General features: G+C 42.4%; 1 protein-coding gene across 1 annotated transcript in view; it reads right to left on the bottom strand.

The window, feature by feature from the left end:
• Window positions 1-317: 317 nt before the first annotated feature.
• The window catches only part of LOC121876612, a 34,916-nt gene continuing 13,904 nt past the window's right edge, over window positions 318-21,329 (bottom strand). Inside the window, exons 2-6 of the mRNA XM_042381883.1 lie at window positions 6,966-7,097; window positions 6,540-6,685; window positions 5,018-5,121; window positions 2,527-3,582; window positions 318-1,070 (exon numbers count right to left, since the gene is read on the bottom strand). Of these exons, the coding sequence (XP_042237817.1) occupies window positions 3,371-3,582; window positions 5,018-5,121; window positions 6,540-6,685; window positions 6,966-7,097 (594 nt within the window). The 3' untranslated portion in view covers window positions 318-1,070; window positions 2,527-3,370. The remainder of the gene's footprint in view (window positions 1,071-2,526; window positions 3,583-5,017; window positions 5,122-6,539; window positions 6,686-6,965; window positions 7,098-21,329) is intronic.

Below are 21,329 nucleotides of genomic sequence, written 5' to 3'. Positions count from 1 at the left end.
GTTGGTTGGGGGCTCTCATGGCCTCCCAGGACCTCTAACTCCTACGCTCACACACAGTCTCTTTTCTTTCTTTCTTTTACCTTTTCTTTCTTCCTCCTTTTTTATTTTATTTCTGTGCTTCCATATTTTGTTGTTGTTGTTGGCTTGTTGTGGTATTGGTGTTGTGATAGTTATTGTTATTTTTGTTGTAGTTGTTCTTATCACTGACGTCGATGTTTTTAATCAGTGTTCTTCAGTGTACAACACACAACAGTATTTAGTAACAATGGGGAACTTGCAAAATGAAAATACATCCATAAGTAATTAAAAAATGGCCATTTAACATATACAAATCAGACCTTAACTCAGGACTAAAGGTAAATGCTTACATCATCTCAAGAGAGAATCTGACTTAACTAACAGCTACAACAACAGTGTTAGTAGTCACAGTAACAACAAACACCTCATTCCGATTCTACATTCTACAGTTCTTTTGTATTTACAGTCGTTGGATCCTTAACCTATATAACAAGGGCAGATTATTGTGTACAACAAAGCAATTTATAAAATAGTTTTTCCTTTATAACTTACGTTTTTTATGGTACTATTGATGACGTCACTCTTAGAGAATATTATTTCATTTATAGATAAGTGTGACGGTGCTGAGATTATTATGGCGTCACTTGTAAATTAGATTGACGTCATTGTCAGGCCTATATGACATTAATAGTATATTTATATGATGTCATTGTTGACCAGTATAACGTCATTTGCAGACCACATGACTTCAATTGAAAACAAGTATTAGGTTAATTGGAAAACAATTTGACATCACTCGGAGTTGAATATGAAGTCGACTACGGATTTAGGATTGAGAAAACATGTAAATAAACAAGAAATAACATAAAATAACCAAGATGAAGACGATGGGGCCTCTATCCTGGAGGAGGCGGAGGATAACGTCACTCCTAGACCAAGATTAGGACGAAGGGAGACGGCTTATTCGAGGAGGAGGAGGCGAGGGTGAGGGCCCGTTGAAGGAGGAGCAAACGCTCGATGGACTCATGACTGTTGAGGCTGGACAGCGGCACCTGCAAAGTCCTCACCATTAGTAAATAAGTCTGGTACTGTTAACAATGATCAACAGATGCAAAAGATATATGAACAATGGACATTGGGGATACAGTGTTATGTTAACCAAAAGGTAAATAGTGGTAACATATGAGTGTGGTAACGCCAAGCAAAATACAGAACAACACTTGGAATATGATGAAAGTGGGTCCCACAGGTCCCAAGGGCAGTAGAGTACAGCACGGTGTACACTAAGCCGCTCTAGAAACAAGGAATCAGTGTAGGCACTACACACGACCACTTACACCTCCCCAAATGTTTAGTTATGTACCCATTCACAGCTGGGTGGACTGTGGTTCTTTATGTGCGAAACAGCGACCTTTAGGGCAGGAGGTCATGCTGTATCCACTTGACTGACTCAGTCCTCGGTACGGTAACATTAAGCAAATTAAAATGTTCAAATATCATCCTAAATAAATAGACATTGAAGGAAATAATATATTAGAGGCAGTCGTTGGTACTGTTCCAGAAGCAGTTGACTGAGTGTCGGCCAGTGTGGTCAGCAAATATAAAGCTGGAATATAGAACAAACTTGTAAAAGATCTGTAATACAGACGCCAAGGACATAATAGGAGTAACACTTAGTACCTGAACCTGAAGTGTCGTACTGTCGGGTGGTACGAACTATGGTCATCAACTATTTTAATTGGAATTGGTCATGCGAGATAAAATCTAGTGTGACTCAATAACAAGACAGAGGCAGCATTTAATCCAAAGTACAATTACGATACTATGGTAGACAGCAACGTGAAGCATTATGTAAATATGCAGAACTGAAATAGGGAGACTGTATGATGTAAAGTTCATGAGCTTAAAGTGAATGTATATGAATTTTATGACAACATTCAGGATACGGTTAACAGTGTAATTTACGGCAGTGACTAGTTGTATTAGAAGCGGTGGTCGTACATCACACTGAAACATATTGCTGGTGAATTTTAAGTATAGAATCTTAAAATAAAGTAAGAAGTACGAAGGCAACATTTCCTGCAATATAACTTGGAATAAGATACAGAAAGACTCTCCTGAAAGGATGATTTAAGCATTACATGTTAATTGCAGCACTCAATAAAATACAAAATTCATAAACGGATTACAGACTTACATAAAACACTAATCAATGCATATTTTGGTTACCAGTTCTCTATAATCCTCTTTATACAGGATTGGGTGAACTATGAAGGTCATTAAGAATTAATTGTGTAAAACACAGAAACAACAGTGATAGAATTGGAAGCTTTTGTTGACTGTATAATGACTACCATTATATATGTTGTAAGTAGTGTTAGGGGGAGGTTATGAAGCTTGGTGATCATTTTACACACCATGTTTAGGAATGGATTATGGTTGATAGGAAATCAGAATACAGAGGAGTGCACTAGGGAGGAGGTGTAATAAAAAGGTATATCAACAGACCTGCAAGGCTAAAGGTGGACTTCCAGAAGACTCGTCGCCTTGCAATAGTGCTGGAAGGTTCTGCAACACTTGCATCGTCACAGGAGCAATGCCTTGTAGTGGTACCGGTTGACCCCGTTGTGACGAGAGCGCCGCCTTCTCGCACCCCATTACTGTCTCCTGAATCTGTTCTCTCTGCCGTTTTCGCTAGAGGTCTGTAACTTGGCGGCTGGTCTGAGTGGACTGAGTGGATTCTCCCCGGCGTAATAATTGACCGTTGACTGGGGGACTGAGGGTGAGGAAGTACCAAGGGAGGACCCAAGGGGCTTGGTGTGACCCTGTCGTATGAGTTGATGACCACAGGCTGGTTGTTGTCATCATTAATAAGAGACAGGAAGGGAGTAGGGGCAGATAGCTGACTACTTCGGTCGTCTCTTTCAAACTGTATAGCTCTCCTGAAGTCATCAGATGACACATATTTCTTTTGTGATGAGCTTGGGAGGGCGTTTTGTCTCTCGTTGAAGTACTGGGGATCCCTGAAGGTGGGACCGTCGAGAGAGAAGGTTTCTTTAGGTAGAGGGACGCCCGAGGACAGTTGTTGGTCGTTGTTGTCGTGAATCTTTGACTTGATGTCGTCGACGAAGGTGATAGAAGGTTTAGATGTTGGGTCGGTGTCTCTGTGGAAGGTCAAGAACTGGTTTACGACTGGTCCACTCACTGAGAGGGGGGCGTCACTTCGTTCCTTCCATTGAAATCACGATTGAAATTATCCTCGAAGTTAGTGAGGTGATCCGGCTCGCCCTGGACAAGACCTTCCTCATCGTCAGTAGTGTCGAAGGGGTCAACAAATCCACTATTGTCAAGATTAAACTGATCGTCGTAAGGATTCCCGTCGTGTTCCTCGGTGTCTTGAGCTGCAGGAACTTGGAGAGGTCTGACTCTTTGGTGAGGTTGGCGAACTGGAAGTAGGTGGGGTCGTTGTGATCGTAGACGGCGATGTCGGAGCACCCGCGGAACACTTTCTGGGGCCACACCCGGGCTTGTTGCTGCCGTCCTTACAGAACCCCCAGTTATTGCCTGAAACACGTGGATATAATCAGCTTCAGAAGTGACCTGAGGAAGTGCATTTTGCCACTCCTTTTTCTTTTCCTTATTCCCTATAGTACAGTGTCACACATTCTTGAATTATTTTAGTAATCCATTGTCTCTTAGTCATACAGCTTAGTCACACAGCTTTTTTATGCAGACATGTACGCATGCACAAACACTCATGTAACATACAATTACATAGAAGCACACACACACATACAGACAATAACATTAGCATCAGTATGTACTAAACTAATGTACCTACATTTGGCTCACGTACTTATCTGACGTATAGTGCCACATGTGTCGTGTAGTGCCACTGGATGACACACTCATCTGTCGTGTAGTGTTACTGGACGACACACTCATCTGTCGTGTAGTGTTACTGGACGACACACTCATCTGTCGTGTAGTGTTACTGGACGACACACTCATCTGTCGTGTAGTGTCTGACGACATACTCATCTGTCGGTACTTGACGACACACTCATCTGTCGTAGTGTTACTGGACGACACACTCATCTGTCGTAGTGCCACTGGACGACACACTCATCTGTCGTGGTGCCACTGGACGACATACTCATCTGTCGTGTAGGTTACTGGACGACACACTCATCTGTCGTGAGTTACTGACGACACACTCATCTGTCGTGTAGTGCCACTGATGACACACCTCATCTGTCGTGTAGTGTTCCTGGACGACACACTCATCTGTCGTAGTGTTCCTGGACGACATACTCATCTGTCGTGTAGTGTTACTGACACACTCATCTGTCGTGTAGTGTTCCTGGACGACACACTCATCTGTCGTGTAGTGTTCTGACGACACACTCATCTGTCGTGTAGTGTTCTGGACGACACACTCATCTGTCGTGGTGTTCCTGGACGACACACTCATCTGTCGTTCCTGGACGACATACATCTGTCGTGTGGACGACACCATCTGTCGTGAGTGTCGGACGAACCATCTGTCGTGTAGTTCTGGACCACATCTGTCGTGTGTTCCTGGACACACTCATCGGTCGTGTAGTGTTACTGGACGACACACTCATCTGTCGTGTAGTGTTCCTGGACGACATACTCATCTGTCGTGTAGTGTTACTGGACGACACACTCATCTGTCGTGTAGTGTTCCTGGACGACACACTCATCTGTCGTGTAGTGTTCCTGGACGACACACTCATCTGTCGTGTAGTGTTCCTGGACGACACACTCATGTGTCGTGTAGTGCCCAACTGCCATAAAGACGTTCTGTCATGTGTCGTATTATGTCACTACCACACTTACCTGTCTTGTAGAGGAATGGACTCATCTGTCGTGTCGTGACACATACTCTCCTATTGTGTAGTGCCTCTGGACGCCATCAGCCAACTGTCGTGTAGTAGCACGCACTAGCTTGTCGTACAGTGCCACAGCCACTCACCTGTCGTGTAGTGCCACTGGACGACACACTGGGTGCAGGTGAGGCCGGGTGGCAGCTGGAGACGGATACGGAAGAGCCCGGTCTGGGAGTGCTTCAGGTGGTACCTGTCGACGAGACGATGTGAGTGGCACTCCAGACGCAGAGTTAATGGTCCAAGTGGCACTCAAGATGCCGGTTAGGAAGATAAGGAGATACTCGAGCCGGCGTTTAGAGCAGCCAGACGCAATACTGGATTCTGATTTTTACGAGAGAATTAAGCTGGAAATGGTTCACGATTTAAAAATGTGTGATCTTGTGATGTTGATGGTGTAGATAATGAGGACTTGTGTGTCTAGGGTTGAGATAATGACAACTTCACATGCTAACAGTTTATATAATCAGTACTTCAGATTTTAAAGTTTTACATAATTAGAGGCTTCAGAAGCTGAGGGAGGTACTGTTAAAAAGAATTATTATATGTTTAGAAACCCATAGCTATTTCTTTTAGACACAATGATAACTTTATCATGTTAGGTGAGCCACATCCTGCCAACCTGACTTCTTCATCATTACTTCTTACTTATCCTTTCCTTATTCCTGTATATTTTGTATCTTGCATCAATCCTCAAACTCTATTGTTATTCTCTGTCGATCTTTCTCATTCTAATATTTATCTCCAACCTATTAATCCTTACCATCTGTTTCCCTTATTTGGGTTTTTCTCTTCTCCTCCCACACACTTACCTCCCCCTCTCCCCCCTACTCGGTGTCTTCCTCTCCCTTTTATCTAATTTCTTTCCCCTCTAATGAAATAATTTATTCTTGTCTATGTCTGACTTCATCTTCTTCTCCCCTCTCCACATGTCTCCCTCGTCTCGCTCTAAGTGTCATCTCTTCATCTCTTCCCCATGTCCACTGTGTTTTATCCATTCTCTATTGGTTCTCTTCTCATTCTCCCCTTTCATGTTCATTCATTTCCTCTCCCTTCTCTCTAGTTCCTTTGTCTCCCCCCCTCCTCGACACGCACCCCTCCCCACCTCCTCCTGTATGTATATTCCTCCTTCCTCTCTTCCTTCCCCCATATGTATCCCCTCCTTCCTCTCCTTCCTCTCCTTCCTCCTCCTTTCTCTGTATGCATCTCTCCCATTCTCCTTTATATTCATCCCTTAATTCCTCTTCTCCCCCCCTCTCTCTCCCTCCCAACTCCCCACGTGCCCTCTCTCCCCTAATCCATGGGGTACAGTCACTCCTCCTTCCTCCTAACGCCTTCCAACACTGACCTGATGTCCGGGTAGTGCCAGTCGGAGCTACGTCTTGTGTTGTTGGACTTGTACCTCTTTCCTCCCTCCTCACCTCCTCACACTGCCCCGCCGCTCACCCTCCTTACACTTCTTCTCTCACACTCCTCACTCTCACACTCCTCCTGTTTCGCCTCACCATCTTTACACTTCTCCCCTCCCTCCTCACACTTCGCCCCTCCCTACTCACCCTCCTCACACTTCTTCCCTACATCCTCACACTTCGCCCTCCTCACCCCACTCACCTGGTGCCGGGGTAGTCCAGTAAGCGGAGGACGTGTTTATTAAGGCAGCTCTGCTTCACGTACTGGGTCGGGTCATTGTTGGGACACAGACGGAACTCGAACCAGCCCATGTGATTCGCCGTCAGGTGAACCGTCACCGTCAGTACCTGCCGAGAAACACTGTCTTGATCAGGTGGTAAGGCAGGTTTGAGAGTTGAGGCTTCAGGTCTCATAGTTATACCGCCATTGTTTCAGACTCATGACCTAACTCGTCTTCTGACCTTACTTACGATTCACAAAACTGTTTCAAACATCATAACTTCAGTCTTGGCTTCATCACCTCACGATTTCAGTGTAGTGGATTCTGCTCTTTTATTTTTGAAGTTTATGAGTTTCCGGGTATACGTAATACACTCACCTGGCTCTCCTAGTAACCAGTATACTCACCTCGCCCTCCCGGTACACCCTGGAGATGATCCCGGTGCTCCACATGCCCCCAGCTTCGTTTGGTCGGGGTCGAGGCAGGTCCCAGGGGTCCCCACACTCCCCACATCGTCCGCGGTTTTGCACCCACTGACGCTGTTCACAAAGAGGAGCGTTAATTTTTTTTTTTATTTATTTTTTTTACGGGAATTAGCCCACCCAGGCACAGGTCACTGACCCACATCGGGGCCTGGGGGACGAAATAATAATAATAATAATAATAATAATAATAAAGAACCACAAAAAAATACAAAATGAAAAACAAATTCAAAAGTGAGGAACAATATATGTATGTTGTGTTGTCAATAGTAAGAGAAACAATTGAGACCCTGCAATTGTGTGTAAATGAGGCAGAAAGCCAGATGAGCAACCTGGGACTTGGTCACAATAGTCGTGATGCCATATGGCAGCAGGGTCTACCATTAGACAACACATTATGCTTCCAATATCTTCCCAGGCGGTAGTACCTCCATGTTTGGTAGCTGCCTAATACCTACTACCTACAAGGTGTTACAGGTGTTAACATTTATATCAGGGGTGTATAGGTATATATTACAGGTGTGTATATGCATTGTAAGTGTGTTCGTGTTACAGATGTATGTGTGCGTATTAAAGTATTGTATATATTAGAGATATACACATGTATATTGTAGATACAAGTTTCGGGATACATTTAAGTAGTAGATGTACAGTATGTGTATTCCAGGAGCCATTTGTGTACTACAGGTGTATAAATGAGTTTTACAGGTATACTGTACACGTTTGTATTACGGGTATACACGAATACAGTATATCAAGAAGCAGTGTTCAATAAGCAATACATGTCCAGAGTTAATTGCCCGAAACATAATCAACATGACCATCAAGCAGTATCATTAGGCCCCGTTTATGCCTGACCCACATTTAGTGCTAATTATTGTACCTGGTATTTACAATGGTTTGGTTAGTTCCTGTTTACTGCCATCACTCTCGGGACGCCAGAGGAGGGACAGTAATCGTGGCCTATTTTTGGATTACTCTTCATACTCGATGTGTGTCTGTCATAGGGTGTTTTTCTTGTTTGTCTGTCCGTACGTCCCTCTGAACTAACTCCTATAAGTAAATTTAAACCTTACTATTGTACTTCAAGCACTATTGGTTTTCCTTTCAAGAGATGAAAGTTGTAGATGGATGGAGAAACACGTAAAGCAGGAAATTGTAAATATATGAAATTGAAGGAGTGAAGGAGGTATAAATTGATGAAGTTCAGCTAAGTGTCTTAGTGTAATGATGGCTTAAAGAATAAAATGTGTTGTGACTCAAACTGAATTTACTATAGCGGAAGTATGTAACTGATTATTGATGAGACATTTAGCTTTCATACTATTTTTGTCTTGTGGTGATAAGTTTGACCATGGAGCAAACACAGCACCGATTGTTTTGCCCATGTTCCCTCTCACTCAAGGGGAGTGATGGAGGCTTATCACTGTCCACACACACGACAACAGCCCAATGTTCCACCCTGCCTTTGTCTGTGGTGGTAATACATGAGTGTTGTCTTGTTCCCTGTATTGTGAGGCGATATCTTAGGAATTACACTAACGGACGACCTGCACCGTTAGGATCCTTTAACGGGGTAATAACAGAGATCCTTCTTTTAGTAGGATAATAAAAAGAAAATACCGGGATATTCTATGAAATCTTCTCTATGATTATTTCTGCTCAGACCATCCTTGTAACTCAACACGTGTCTGTCTGTCTCTCTGTCTGTCTGTCTCTCTGTCTGTCTGTCTGTCCGTCTGTCTATTTTGGTTAAGGTGCTTCATATGTCACCATTATTTATATCCTGTTATAATATCACAATCCTCAATATGATACATAAAAACTCACCTCTTAGCTTATAATAACAAAAGAATATCACGAAAAGAACACACACAAAATATAAACGCCAAGTAAAAAATTTTGAACCCTTATTTTTTTTATTCTGGATGATAATAGCATCAACGTTTTCCAGAGTCTAATGCTAAAACGTTGACATAACTCCCCAGCATGAGCAGTCTGAGGCCAGAACGTTTTAAGCGAGACTTGAAGAAAGCAACATTTGCACTGAAACGAGATTGTCTTGACTTTGTCTCTCAGAAAACACAATTTTATTTTTTGGGCTTCAACTAAAGGAACCAAATTTTTTTTATTCTTTCTTTTTTTTGTTGATTTTTTTGCTGTGTAAAGTCAAAGTAATAATCTAATACAGTGGTAAATATTCATGTGGATTTACAGTAGATGTGTTGTCTATCCACATGTGGAGTTTATCCACACGTTGTCTATCCACATTTGTAGTTTATCCACATTTGTAGTTTATCCACATTTGTAGTTTATCCACGCGTGTTGTCTATCCTCATGTGTAGTTTATCCACACGTGTTGTCTATCCACATTTGTAGTTTATCCACACGTGTTGTCTATCCACATTTGTAGTTTATCCACGCGTGTTGTCTATCCTCATGTGTAATATATCCACGTGTGTAGTTTATTCACACGTGTTGTCTATGCACATGTGTAGTTTATCCACATCCGTAGTTTATCCACATTGTAGTTTATCCACATGAAGGTAAAAGGTGAGGGGAGGAGGGGGGACGGTGTGGCTGTAACAACACGGTGTACAGTAAGTGTTCCGGCCTGACCTTTGTCCAGTCAACACGGAAAACTCTTCTGTAGCTGGACGATAAAACCTGCAATAACCTCCTCCCCTTCCTTTCCTTTCCTTTCCATTCCCTTCTTATTACTCTTCCTACTTTTCCTTCCCTTCCCTTCCTTTTTTTATTATCCTTCACTTTCTTCTTCCCTTTTTCATTTCTCTCCCCTTTTCCATTCTCTTTGTTTCTTTTTACCCTTCTTCCCTTCCTTCCTACCTATTACACTTCCTTCCTTATCTTTCAATTTCCTTTCCATTTTCTCTTCCCATTTTTCCTCTCCTTTCTCTCTCACTCTTCCCTTTCGTCTCTTCTTCTGCTCAGTTCCTATACTCCCCACATGCACCTTCTTCAATCCTTCCATTTTCCTTCGTTTACTTCTATCACTTTCTAATTCTTCGTGTCTTCCTACCTTTCCTTCTCCCTTCCTCCTTCCTCCCGTTCCCCTCTTTTTCTCATCCCCTTTCTGTTTTATTTCCTCCCCTTTCTCCCTCCCCTATCTTTCCTTCCCTCCCTCTCCCTCCTTTCTTCTCTTTCCCTTTATTTCGTCTCACGTCTCCTAACCTTTTCTTCTTCTTTCCCTGTTCACCATCCATAATCCTTCCCCCTTCCACCTCCCCTTCACCTCCCTCCCTCCCTCTTATTCCTCCGCTTTCCTGCTGCTCTCTCTTTCTTATTGCCCCTCCCTTCCTCCCTGTCTTCCCTCCCCTCCACTTCCCCCTCCCCTCTCCTCCCTCTTCCACCCTCTCTATTTCCTCTCCTCTGTATTCTTTCTCTCTCTTTTCCTCATCTCTCCCCCTTTCTCCCCCATATTTCTTCACACTCTCTCTTTCCTTCTCCCTCCACCTTTCTCCCACCCTCCCCATCTTTCTCCCACCCTTCCCTCCCTCCCTCTCTCTCATAATCTAACCTTACCCTCTCTTTCCCCACCCTCCTACCCCCCTCCTTTCCCCTATTCACCCCTACTGAGAGAGACCAAGCTCTAACATGTTGAAGTAATCTACGAGTTAAAAGGCCGGATCCTCCACAACCCTTCACATCCTCCAGCCTACGAGGAAGAGTGATGTTATCTCACTCTCTCTCTCTCTAAAATGCCAGGACGATTTATTTTATCCTTTCTCGTAAGATCAAGTCTATAATTTCTCTGTTTTTTTTGTTGTTGCTTGTTTTTTTTTACTTTTTTATGGAAGTGTTTTTTGTGTGGTACAATTTATGTGTTTTGTTCCGAGTGGCTTCGTCTGTGTGACATTTCTGGCTGAGTATACACACTGTGTGTGTGTGTGTGTGTGTCCCTAATCCCTACCACACATCACTCCCCTAAGCCCAGGCACCACCGTTACACTACACTCCCTTGAATTCAACCATTTTAACGCGCCAGCTTAACCAGCTACCCCCTGCCACTTCTCGTAACGCTTGGCCTCCTGTTACTATGTCTAGCGTCACTACGTCTGGCGTCACGGCGGCTAGCGTCACAGTCTGCGTAGTCTAAACTTCGCATATTTTATATTTAGACATTTGCAACAACAAAAATCGGGGAGCGATGACACCGTCAGACAGACTGGAATGGGATGGATTTTGTTTGCGTTCTTGGAAGACATTGTCAGAAAACGCGGATGGAGACGAATTCTGTTTACGTTCGTAGAAGGGAAAAGGATTTGTATTACAAGAAATGTTTAGTTTTGCCCGAGAAGACATTTGTAAATTGCAGGCTTTTAGGGATGTTGATCTCTCTCTCTCTCTCTCTCTCTCTCTCTTCGTGAATATATATTTTAGTGAAATTACCTTTTCTTATGGATGGTGTGATACACTGAAGCAAAAACCCTCTTACTACAGCTTAACCCCGTGTGTGTTTCCTCTCCACGTTAAACAAAATCTTCTCATGTAAAGTGAAAAATCATAATTATAATTACAACATATCACTGAATAACGGACCAGGAGAGCACAGGACACGGCAAGTGGAATGAGCATCAATTATTTACCATGGAATTAAGGACTATTTACTGTTGATAACGGCGAGGGATGTGTAACGGTGTGTGATAGAGAGAAGGGACTTTGATACCATTGCTGAAGGAAACATTAGGGTGATATTCCCTTACCGTGTATTTGGAGTTCGTCACCAGCCGATGGGTGTTTGAGTCACGGTATTCTGGTCACTATGACAAAGAAGACAGAAGGTCAATATTCCCTAATCATCCTATTGTAATTCATGACTAGTAGAGGGTGTGATAGTCGTGTAGGATTTTGGTGTCTATGGCATCAGGTTCAGAAGGATTGTATTCCCTTTTTTGCATTAAGTTGGAAAGGTCGTGTTTACTAGTGTTTATAGGACAGGTGTGACCCTATTATTATGGGTCATTATTAAGTGTAATCCGTTTCGTTTTCCCTCTCTATTGACTCGTTGTGGGATAAGTCTTCTTGTTTCTGTCAGCTTTATCTTGATCTGTTGTTTTTCGTCTCCCATTTAGTGTCTACATTCATTCATCTCTACTTCACTGCATGTCTCTCTGTCTTCAATCAATAAAGTCATCCTTCAACTTGGCTCTCTCCTCCCTCCCTCCCTCCCCTCACCACCCCACTGCCATCCTTCACCACCCTCATCCCTCACCACCCTCATCCCTCACCACCCCTACCGCTATCCTTCACCACCCTCATCCTTCACCACCCTCCCTCCCTCACCACCCCTACCGCCATCCTTCACCACCCTCATCCCTCACCAACGTTAAACACCCCATCTCACCTCCTCCATTCTTTCCCCTGTCATTCACCCCCCCACAAACCCTCCTCACCACACCACTCTCCTCATGACCACTCTCCTCACCACCACTCTCCTCACCACTCTCCCTCACCACCACTCTCACCCCACCACCTCCTCACCACCACCTCTCCTCATGACCACCTCACCACCACCTCCCCACCACCACCTCACCACCACCTCACCACCACCTCCTCACCACCACCTCCTCACCACCACCTCCTTCACCACCACTCTCCCCACCACCACTCTCCTCACCACCACTCTCCTTCACCACCACCTCACCCCACCACTCTCCTTCACCACCTCTCCTCACCACCACTCTCCTTCACCACCCCACACTCTCCCTCACCACCACCTCCTCTCCTTCACCACCACTCTCCCTCACCACCCCTCTCCCTCACCACCCTTCATCCCTTTCCTCCCTCCGCCCCTCACTTCCCTCCACCTCCATGTCTCAACGTTGTGACAGTTTTCACTAAGTGTCGGGAGAGAGCGTGGGCTGGGGGCCATACATCTAGTGAGAGAGTTAGTGTCAGTAGTAACTCAGGTATTAAAGGTGTACCTGCCTGAGTCACCACTAGGATGTTACCTCTGTCCTCCTCCACTCTGCTACTATATCACTGTGTGTGTGTGTGTGTGTGTGTGTGTGTGTGTGTGTGTGTGTGTGTGTGTGTGTGTGTGTGTGTGCATACGTTGTGAATATATAAGAGGTATATATATATATATATATATTTATATATATATGTATATATCCATTCAGTAGTAATAAAGTACAATTGGATTTCCCAGTCAGACATTTAGGCTGCCAAGCACGCTCCCAGTGCTTGTTACCCATGATGAATTACAGTCATTTCCACGCACCCAACGCCCTCACTTTGCGCCTCATCTGTTCTCGGCGCTGCTGTCAACGCTCTGATTACCCATTAACTGCACGCCGCCAACCTCCGCAATATATTAGTGGTAAATTATGGCAAACAAGGCGGCCATTGACGTAAGCCCTCGCACCCTGGCGGCAGATTTGAACATGTGATTACATCTGGGTGTTGATGACGTATGTATGTTATATATCGCTCAGGAGATAATTGGTGCTGTCTGTATCTTGAATATAATTTGATTATCATTATAGGCATTAAAAGGATGACATTAAAAGTAAAAAAAGAAACACGAAGAGAGACAAAAACAGTGAGAATAGGTAAAGTAGAAGAAGAAGGAATAAGACATGGACATTGCACTAGAAACACGAGAGGTTAAAATAGTGAGACTAGGTAAGACTGGCAAAAGAACATTAACATGACATTAATTATATCCGATACTGAACAATTTAGAGTTGGTAATAACACTAACTACCATTAAAGGTCGATTACATTTTGTATTTATTTTTTCAATGCAACAGATTTTATATTCCTTATTTTCAAATATTGTTACAGAGGACAGACTATATTGTGCTGCCTATTATCTTACGTTTTAGTATTTAGTGTGTGTGTGTGTGTTTGTGTGTGTGTGTGATCATAGACCCTATCCTCACTCATACATACACACGTACACACAGAGATATACACGCAGTTAATCACACACACATACACATAACTCAAAGCTGCCCCTCGCCTCCCTCCTCCCCTGCACCTTCCTCCTACACTGTTGTAATACACTGTACACATTTTTCCCTTATACTGTAAGCTATATACTGTAGCCGTGTGATATTCAGTGTTCTAATGGTAGTTCATAACAGAGATGCTGAAACACACACAGATACACGCTTCCAATATAGGACGGAGGATGCCAATCGTTTTTGTTGTGTCGTAACTTCACAACACAAGAAAAAGATGGATTTAGTCATGTGTCATCGTTGTGGCTCTTGTGTTGTGGTGTGCTGTAAGGTTATCACAACGGGGAGGAGAATGATTAACCATTTGTCTTCATTATAGCTGTCGTGTCATAACCTCACAGTACTAGACAAATTCCTTATAGGGAGAACGTTTCGGACATGACCAATAGTGAAAGGTCCCACCACCTACACTGGCCATTACCTGCTATGTCGTAAGGTCACATCACCCGAGAGTTTGGTAATACGTTTTGAATGCACTGAGTGACCACAGACAGTGATGACCTTCAGGGGTGTGTGAAGGTCCGCCCTCACGTGTCCTGCCGTAACTCTCCCGTCACACTCACCTCACAACACGGTCACTCTAAAGACAGTCATACAGTCTCTCTCTCTCTCTCTCTCTCTCTCTCTCTCAGCACCTTGAATGATCTATCCAACACCAACACGCCACCTCGATCCCTCTACCATGACGTCCGCTAAGTTTGGTTTGTTGATGTATGATCCGTGTTCCTTATATCACTGCCAGAGTTCACTTGTGTTTACTGTCGCCTTCTTCTTCTTCTTCTTCTTCTTCTTCTTATTTCTTTCCCTTTTCGACAATTTTATTTTTATTATTATTATTATTATTATTATTATTACTATTATTATTATTATCTTCTTCTATCTTTTCTTCTTCTTCTTCTTCTTCTTCTTCTTCTTCTTCTTCTTCTTCTTCTTCTTCTTCTTCTTCCAACAGCTAATATCATGCAAATGTGACACAATGTACTTTCAACACTCGGCCTTGTCCACACACTGAGGGAGGGAGTCACGCTGGCCAAGGTGTCCATGACGTGATCAAGCACAAATGAATAAGTAATTGAGGAGTGGAGGAGGGAGATAGAGGTAGGATGGGAGCAGAAGGAGAGAATGGGAGTAAGGGGCAATATGGGGAATTGGAGAAGAAAGAGAAGATGGGGGGTGTAGGGTGGGGAGAGGGGAGGGAGGTGAAAGGTGGAGTGGGGGAGAAGGGGAGGGGAACTATAGAGGTGGGGGAGAGGGGAGGAAAGGGAGGGAGAACTGTGGGTGGAAAGAGGGGAGGAGGCGGGAAATATGGGGTGGAAAGAGGTGACGAGGGATAAAGATAGGTTGGGGAGGGGGGGAGAGGGAAGAACTGTGAGGTGGGGGGAAGGAAGGAGGGGAGAATTGTGAGGTGGGGGAAGGAAGAAGGGGGAAACCGTGGGGTGGGGAGAAGGGAGGAGGGGAGAACCATGGGGTGAGGAGAAGGGAGGGGAAATTATGATCTTCCGTGACAGATTAACTGTAGGGAATTCTCACGCAGGTTTTCTTATCACTTGACAGTCAAATTGTGTAATGTTATATTAGGTGTGTCTGTTTGTGGAGTCGATGGGGTGAGAGAGAAATATATAGGTCTCTCTCTCTCTCTCTCTCTCTCTCTCTCTCTCTCTCTCTCTCTCTCTCTCTTCTACCACCTCCTTTTCCTTCACCTTCGCCTTTTCTTCATTTTTTTCTTTCTCTTCTTGCCCTCCTTGCTCCTTTTTGTCCTCCTTCTCCTCCTCCTTATCCTCTTTTTTCCTCCATTTTCATCTCCTTTACTTCACCCCACTTATAAAACTTCTGCTCCTGTCACATATACAACTTGTCTGTCTGTCTGTCTGTCTGTCTGTCTGTCACTTGCCTCTCCAGATACTTTGTAAACACGTAACCTCATAAAGGGTCAACCATACAGACATGTTACCTTTGCCTTAATTATCCTTAAAAATCAACCTAAAATGTTACGTAAAATTATGTATCTTTAATGACAATATTGTGACTTTTACTATTTGTATTGGTCCTTAAAATCAACTTAAAAATACTTAACTTTTACCTTAGTCATTCTTAAAATCACCCTACAGATATATAGCTTTTAAAGTCAACCTTAAAATATGTAATCTTCGTCTTAATCACCCCTTAAAATCACCCTCATAACACGTAAACTTTGTCTTAAGCACCCCTTAAAATCACCCTAATAACATGTAAACTTTGTCTTAATCACCCCTTAAAATCACCCTAATAACACGTAATCTTCGTCTTAATCACCCCTTAAAATCACCCTCATAACACGTAATCTTTGTCTTAATCACCCCTTAAAATCACCCTAATAACACGTAAACTTTGTCTTAATCACCCCTTAAAATCACCCTAATAACACGTAAACTTTGTCTTAATCACCCCTTAAAATCAACCAAGATGATTTTACCCTTTGGTTTACCCTTAAAATTAAGCTAAAAAAAATACTTAACTTTAAAATCAACCTACAAACACCTATATGTACTTTTTTGTCTTATATGACCTGAAAAAAAAATAAAATCTACTAAAATTGACTTAAATCAACTTCCAAATAGGTAATCAACGGCTTTAGTCACATCTAGAATCTTGTAAGTTTTCATAATCAGGTTTTAAGGATTGTCGCTGTCATGTGTGTGTGTCTCAGTAACAAAACAGAGAGACGCTAGAGATTTAATGGGAAATAAGACTGTAATCTAATAAATGAGAGAGAGAGGGAAAGGGAGAGAGAAGGAAAGAGGGAGAGAGGAATAGAGATAGAGAAGGAAAGAGAGAGAGTATAGGTGATAGTCAGTAAGAGAGAGAGCTGAGGGAGAAAGAGAAGGAGAGGGGAAGATAGAGAGCGGGATAGGGAGAGAGAAGACGAGTGAGAAAATAATACACGTTGAGTTAGAGAGTGAGATAAGGAGAGAGATAGAGAAGGAGAGAGGGAGAGATAGAGAAGGAGAGATAGATAGAGAAGGAGAGAGGGAGAGATAGAGAAGGAGAGAGGGAGAGATAGAGAAGGAGAGATAGATAGAGAAGGAGAGAGGGAGAGATAGAGAAGGAGAGAGAGATAGAGAAGGAGAGAGGGATAGATAGAGAAGGAGAGAGAGATAGAGAAGGAGAGAGGGAGAGATAGAGAAGGAGAGAGATAGAGAGGGAGAGATAGAGAAGGAGAGAGAGATAGAGAAGGAGAGAGGGAGAGATAGAGGAGGAGGGAAAGCTAACACTTCCCCGAGCCTCTACCTTGACTGAAGAGAACAGTGTTACTAGACAAGACATCAGAAACACTGTACACCAAAAGGTAGTTTAGAAGATATGAAGTCAATCTTGGATGCTGAAGGTATTTTACGATGCCATTAACATCGTGAAAAGATTCCCAGAAGTTATCGACGGAGTAAAGTTGTGAATAATATTAGTTTTCCATGATGGCGTAATTTTGTTTTTGTTTACATGGATTAAGAGTTATAGTATAGTAAGAGTGTATGGTGTATGAACTTTTTATAAAACTGTATAACAACCTGAAGATTCGTTTCTGTAGTGACTGTGTTCCCTCACCTCACCTGTTAGTGCCTCACCTGTCCTCCCCTGGGTAAAGTATTTCTCTGGTGTTTGAAGAGGAACGTCCCAGTCACCCCTGAGGCTTCCTAAGTGAGGCCAATCTCAACCTTTACTCTTACCAACAACACTGTCCTCACTTGTGTCTCTCCCTTCACCCTCCTCCCCCCCCCACTTCTTTCCCTCCCTCCCCCCCATTCATTCCCCCTTTTCCCTCTCTTTCTTTCCCCTTTTCCCCTCCATTCTTCCCCTTTCCTCTCCCCTGTGCCGTTTTCATCTGTCACTATCCTTCCCCTTCGTATGATTCACTTTCCCTTTCTCAAGTCTTTCTTCCACTTCCTTTCCCTTCCCATTCATCTCTCTCTCTCTCTCTCTCTCCTTCTTTCACCAAATATGTTAACAAATAATGAACGCTGACAATACTTATTCATAAGACTTAAGTGACATAAATCAACAAATTAATATACAAGGAAACACCAATATTCCACAGATACATAGTAAAACACTCTTGCATTGTTAACATCTTGAACAACAAACTCTAATTGGTGAGGTAATGGTTAACTACACCTTAACAAGAACCTTTCAACAAGTGCATTGGGAAGTTGAATATATTATTTTTTTTTAAGCTTTATTGATATTAATACTTGTTGCTGCTGCTGTTGTTGTTGTTGTTGATGTTGATCTTGTTGTTGGTTGTTGTTGTCAGTTGTTGGTTATTATTATTGTTGCAGTTGGTTGTTGTTGTAGTTGTAATTGGTCGTTGGTGGTGTCGTTGTCGTTGTTGTTGTTGCTTATGATGTTATTGTTGTAAGCTAATAAATATATATTTTTTTTATATTTGTCATACTAATATTGAACATGTCCGTGCTAGAGTAGACGAGTGGTGTTGGCCGTCACCAAACACAGTTAAGTTTAATGCCTCCTGACTGGGCGACAACGGTGCTGGAGCTCGGGATTTTAACCAATCAACAAATACCATCCAATGCATTTTCCTCCAGCTGCGTCACCCAGCAGTTTCAGATCTTCTTGATTGGCTGAGAGCTACACTAAAGCTCAGGATATTGACCAATCAGCAGTTACTAACTTATGTGTTTCCGCTTGATGATATTGTCATGTGAACCAGTAATTTCTGAAGCTTTGCTGATTGGCTGAAACATTACCACCAATAAAAATATTGACCAATCAGCAAGTATCAACCAATAATGCATTTGCATAAAAGATTATCACCTCTGAAATAGTATATTTTGATGTTATCTGATTGGCTAAACGAAAAATTACGAAGTTTCTTGATTGGCTAGGAGCGTCAGCAAATCAAGCAACACTTCTTGATTAAAAAACTTGTGCGTCCGAGTTAAGAATATTCTGATGATTCCCGACTGTTAAAGACAAGATCTCAATAAAAGAAATTCATCTAATCAGAATTCAGGTTTTTTAACCAATCATATCTCAGGATTTTAGCCATATAGAGCTCAAAATTTTAACCATTCAGAGTTTACAATAATTTCTGACCAATCAAAGCTTAGGATTTCAACCAATCAGATCCAAATTCTTAAAAAATCAGAGTGCATTATTAGAGTGAATTAGAGAGCATGATTTTAGCCAAGCAGATAGCAGGAACTTAGCCAAGCAGATAGCAGTAACTTAGCCAATCAGAGAGCAGGATTTTAGACCAATTAACAAGCACCAGACAGCCCATTCTCCCTATTAAAGAACATTTCTGGGCCAAACAATAATCGTGATGCCTCCTTTATGGTGAAGCTGCTAAAACGTGTCGTAACATGTTCTCGCCTGTCGTAACTTGTCGCAAACTGCCCCGACCTGTCGTAACACGTAGTGACATGAATTGGGCTGTTATAGAATCTCCCGCACGCGGCTATAAACTGGATTGTTATTCTCTGACCTGCCTATAAAGTTCTATAACATGCCATAACCAGATGTAACCTCTTGTAGCCTGTTGTATCCTGTTGCTACACCCTACAGCCAGTTATATCCTGCTATAAGTTGCTGTAACCTGCAGTAACCTGCTATAACCTACAGTAACCTTCTATAACATACAGTAACCTCCAACAACCATCTATAACCTACAGTAACTTCCTACAAACTGCTATGACCTACAGTAACCTCCTACAACCTGTTATAACCTACAGTAACCTACAAACTGCTATAACCTACAGTAACCTACAGCCTGTTATAACCTACTATAACCTACAGTAACCTACAACCTGTTATAACCTACAGTAACCTCCTACAAACTGCTATAACCTACAGTAACCTACAGCCTGTTATAACCTACTATAACCTACAGTAACCTCCTACAACCTGTTGTAACCCACAGTAACCCACAAACTGCTATAACCTAACAGCCTGTTATAACCTACTATAACCTACAGTAACCTACAGCCTGTTATAACCTACTATAACCTACAGTAACCTACAACCTGTTATAACCTACAGTAACCTCCTACAAACTGCTATAACCTACAGTAACCTACAGCCTGTTATAACCTACTATAACCTACAGTAACCTCCTACAACCTGTTGTAACCTACAGTAACCTCGAACAACCTTCTATAACCTACAGTAACCTCCTACAAACTGCTATAACCTACAGTAACCTTTTATAACCTACAGTAACCTCATACAACCTTCCATAACCTACAGTAACTTCCTACAACCTGCTATAACCTACAGTAACCTTCTACAACCTGTTATAACCTACTATAACCTACAGTAACCTCCACCAACCTGCTATAACCTACAGTAACCTCCTACAACCTGCTAAAACCTACAGTAACCTCCACCAACCTGCTATAACCTACAGTAACCTCCTACAACCTGCTAAAACCTACAGTAACCTTCTTCAGCCTACTATAACATACAGTAACCTACAACCTGCTATAACCTACAGTAACATCCTACAACCTGCTATAACCTACAATAACCTTCTTCAGCCTACTATAACCTATAGTAACCTCCTACAACTTGCTATAACCTGTCATGACAAGGTTTATTATACTATAATCAACTATAGAACTGCCGTAACATGTTGTAATATATCACAATCTACTGTAACCTAGTACAGATTACTATAACCTAGAGAAAAAGACTATAATCTTATCTAACATGACCTGGACTATTATACTCAATTATAGAGATGACTTAACATGCTAGGACATACTAAAGTATACCATAACTTACTCAACACTGCTGTGATTTTGTTCCAGGGTCTCAACACTTAGGTTAGGTTAGGTCACGTACGGGTACGTTAGGTTAGGTTAGGTTGGGTTAGGTTACGTACGGGTAGGTTACTTCAGTTAGCTTAAGTTACTCTAGGTTAGGATAGTTTTGTTCAGGCTATTTTACGTAAGCTAACTAAACCTAACCTAAGCTGACCCACCCTAAGTTAAGCTGATGTAAACTATCTTAAGCTGGCCTAAGTTAACCTAATCTCTAAAGAAGTTGTGAGAAATAATGACCAAAATAATAGTTTATACTGAGTAATAAAACCAACACAACAGTCACTTGATGGGACAACGAAATCAGGAACAAAAGCTGAGATAAAAATGAGAAAATAGACACAATACATATTTTGTGTTGAGGTATAAAACACCAAACAAAGGCAGAGATGAACGTAAAACTAATTAATAAACATATAGGTTTAAAAACAAAATCGTACTGAGCTATAAAATATAACGAAGGAGTCGTGAAAAACAAATTTAAA

Source organism: Homarus americanus, unplaced genomic scaffold (genome assembly GCF_018991925.1).
Source record: "Homarus americanus isolate GMGI-L3 unplaced genomic scaffold, GMGI_Hamer_2.0 scaffold28, whole genome shotgun sequence".
Classification (NCBI taxonomy): domain Eukaryota; kingdom Metazoa; phylum Arthropoda; class Malacostraca; order Decapoda; family Nephropidae; genus Homarus; species Homarus americanus.
The sequence above is the reverse complement of the archived record's forward strand: the minus strand, read 5'-3'. Positions and strand labels throughout refer to the sequence as shown.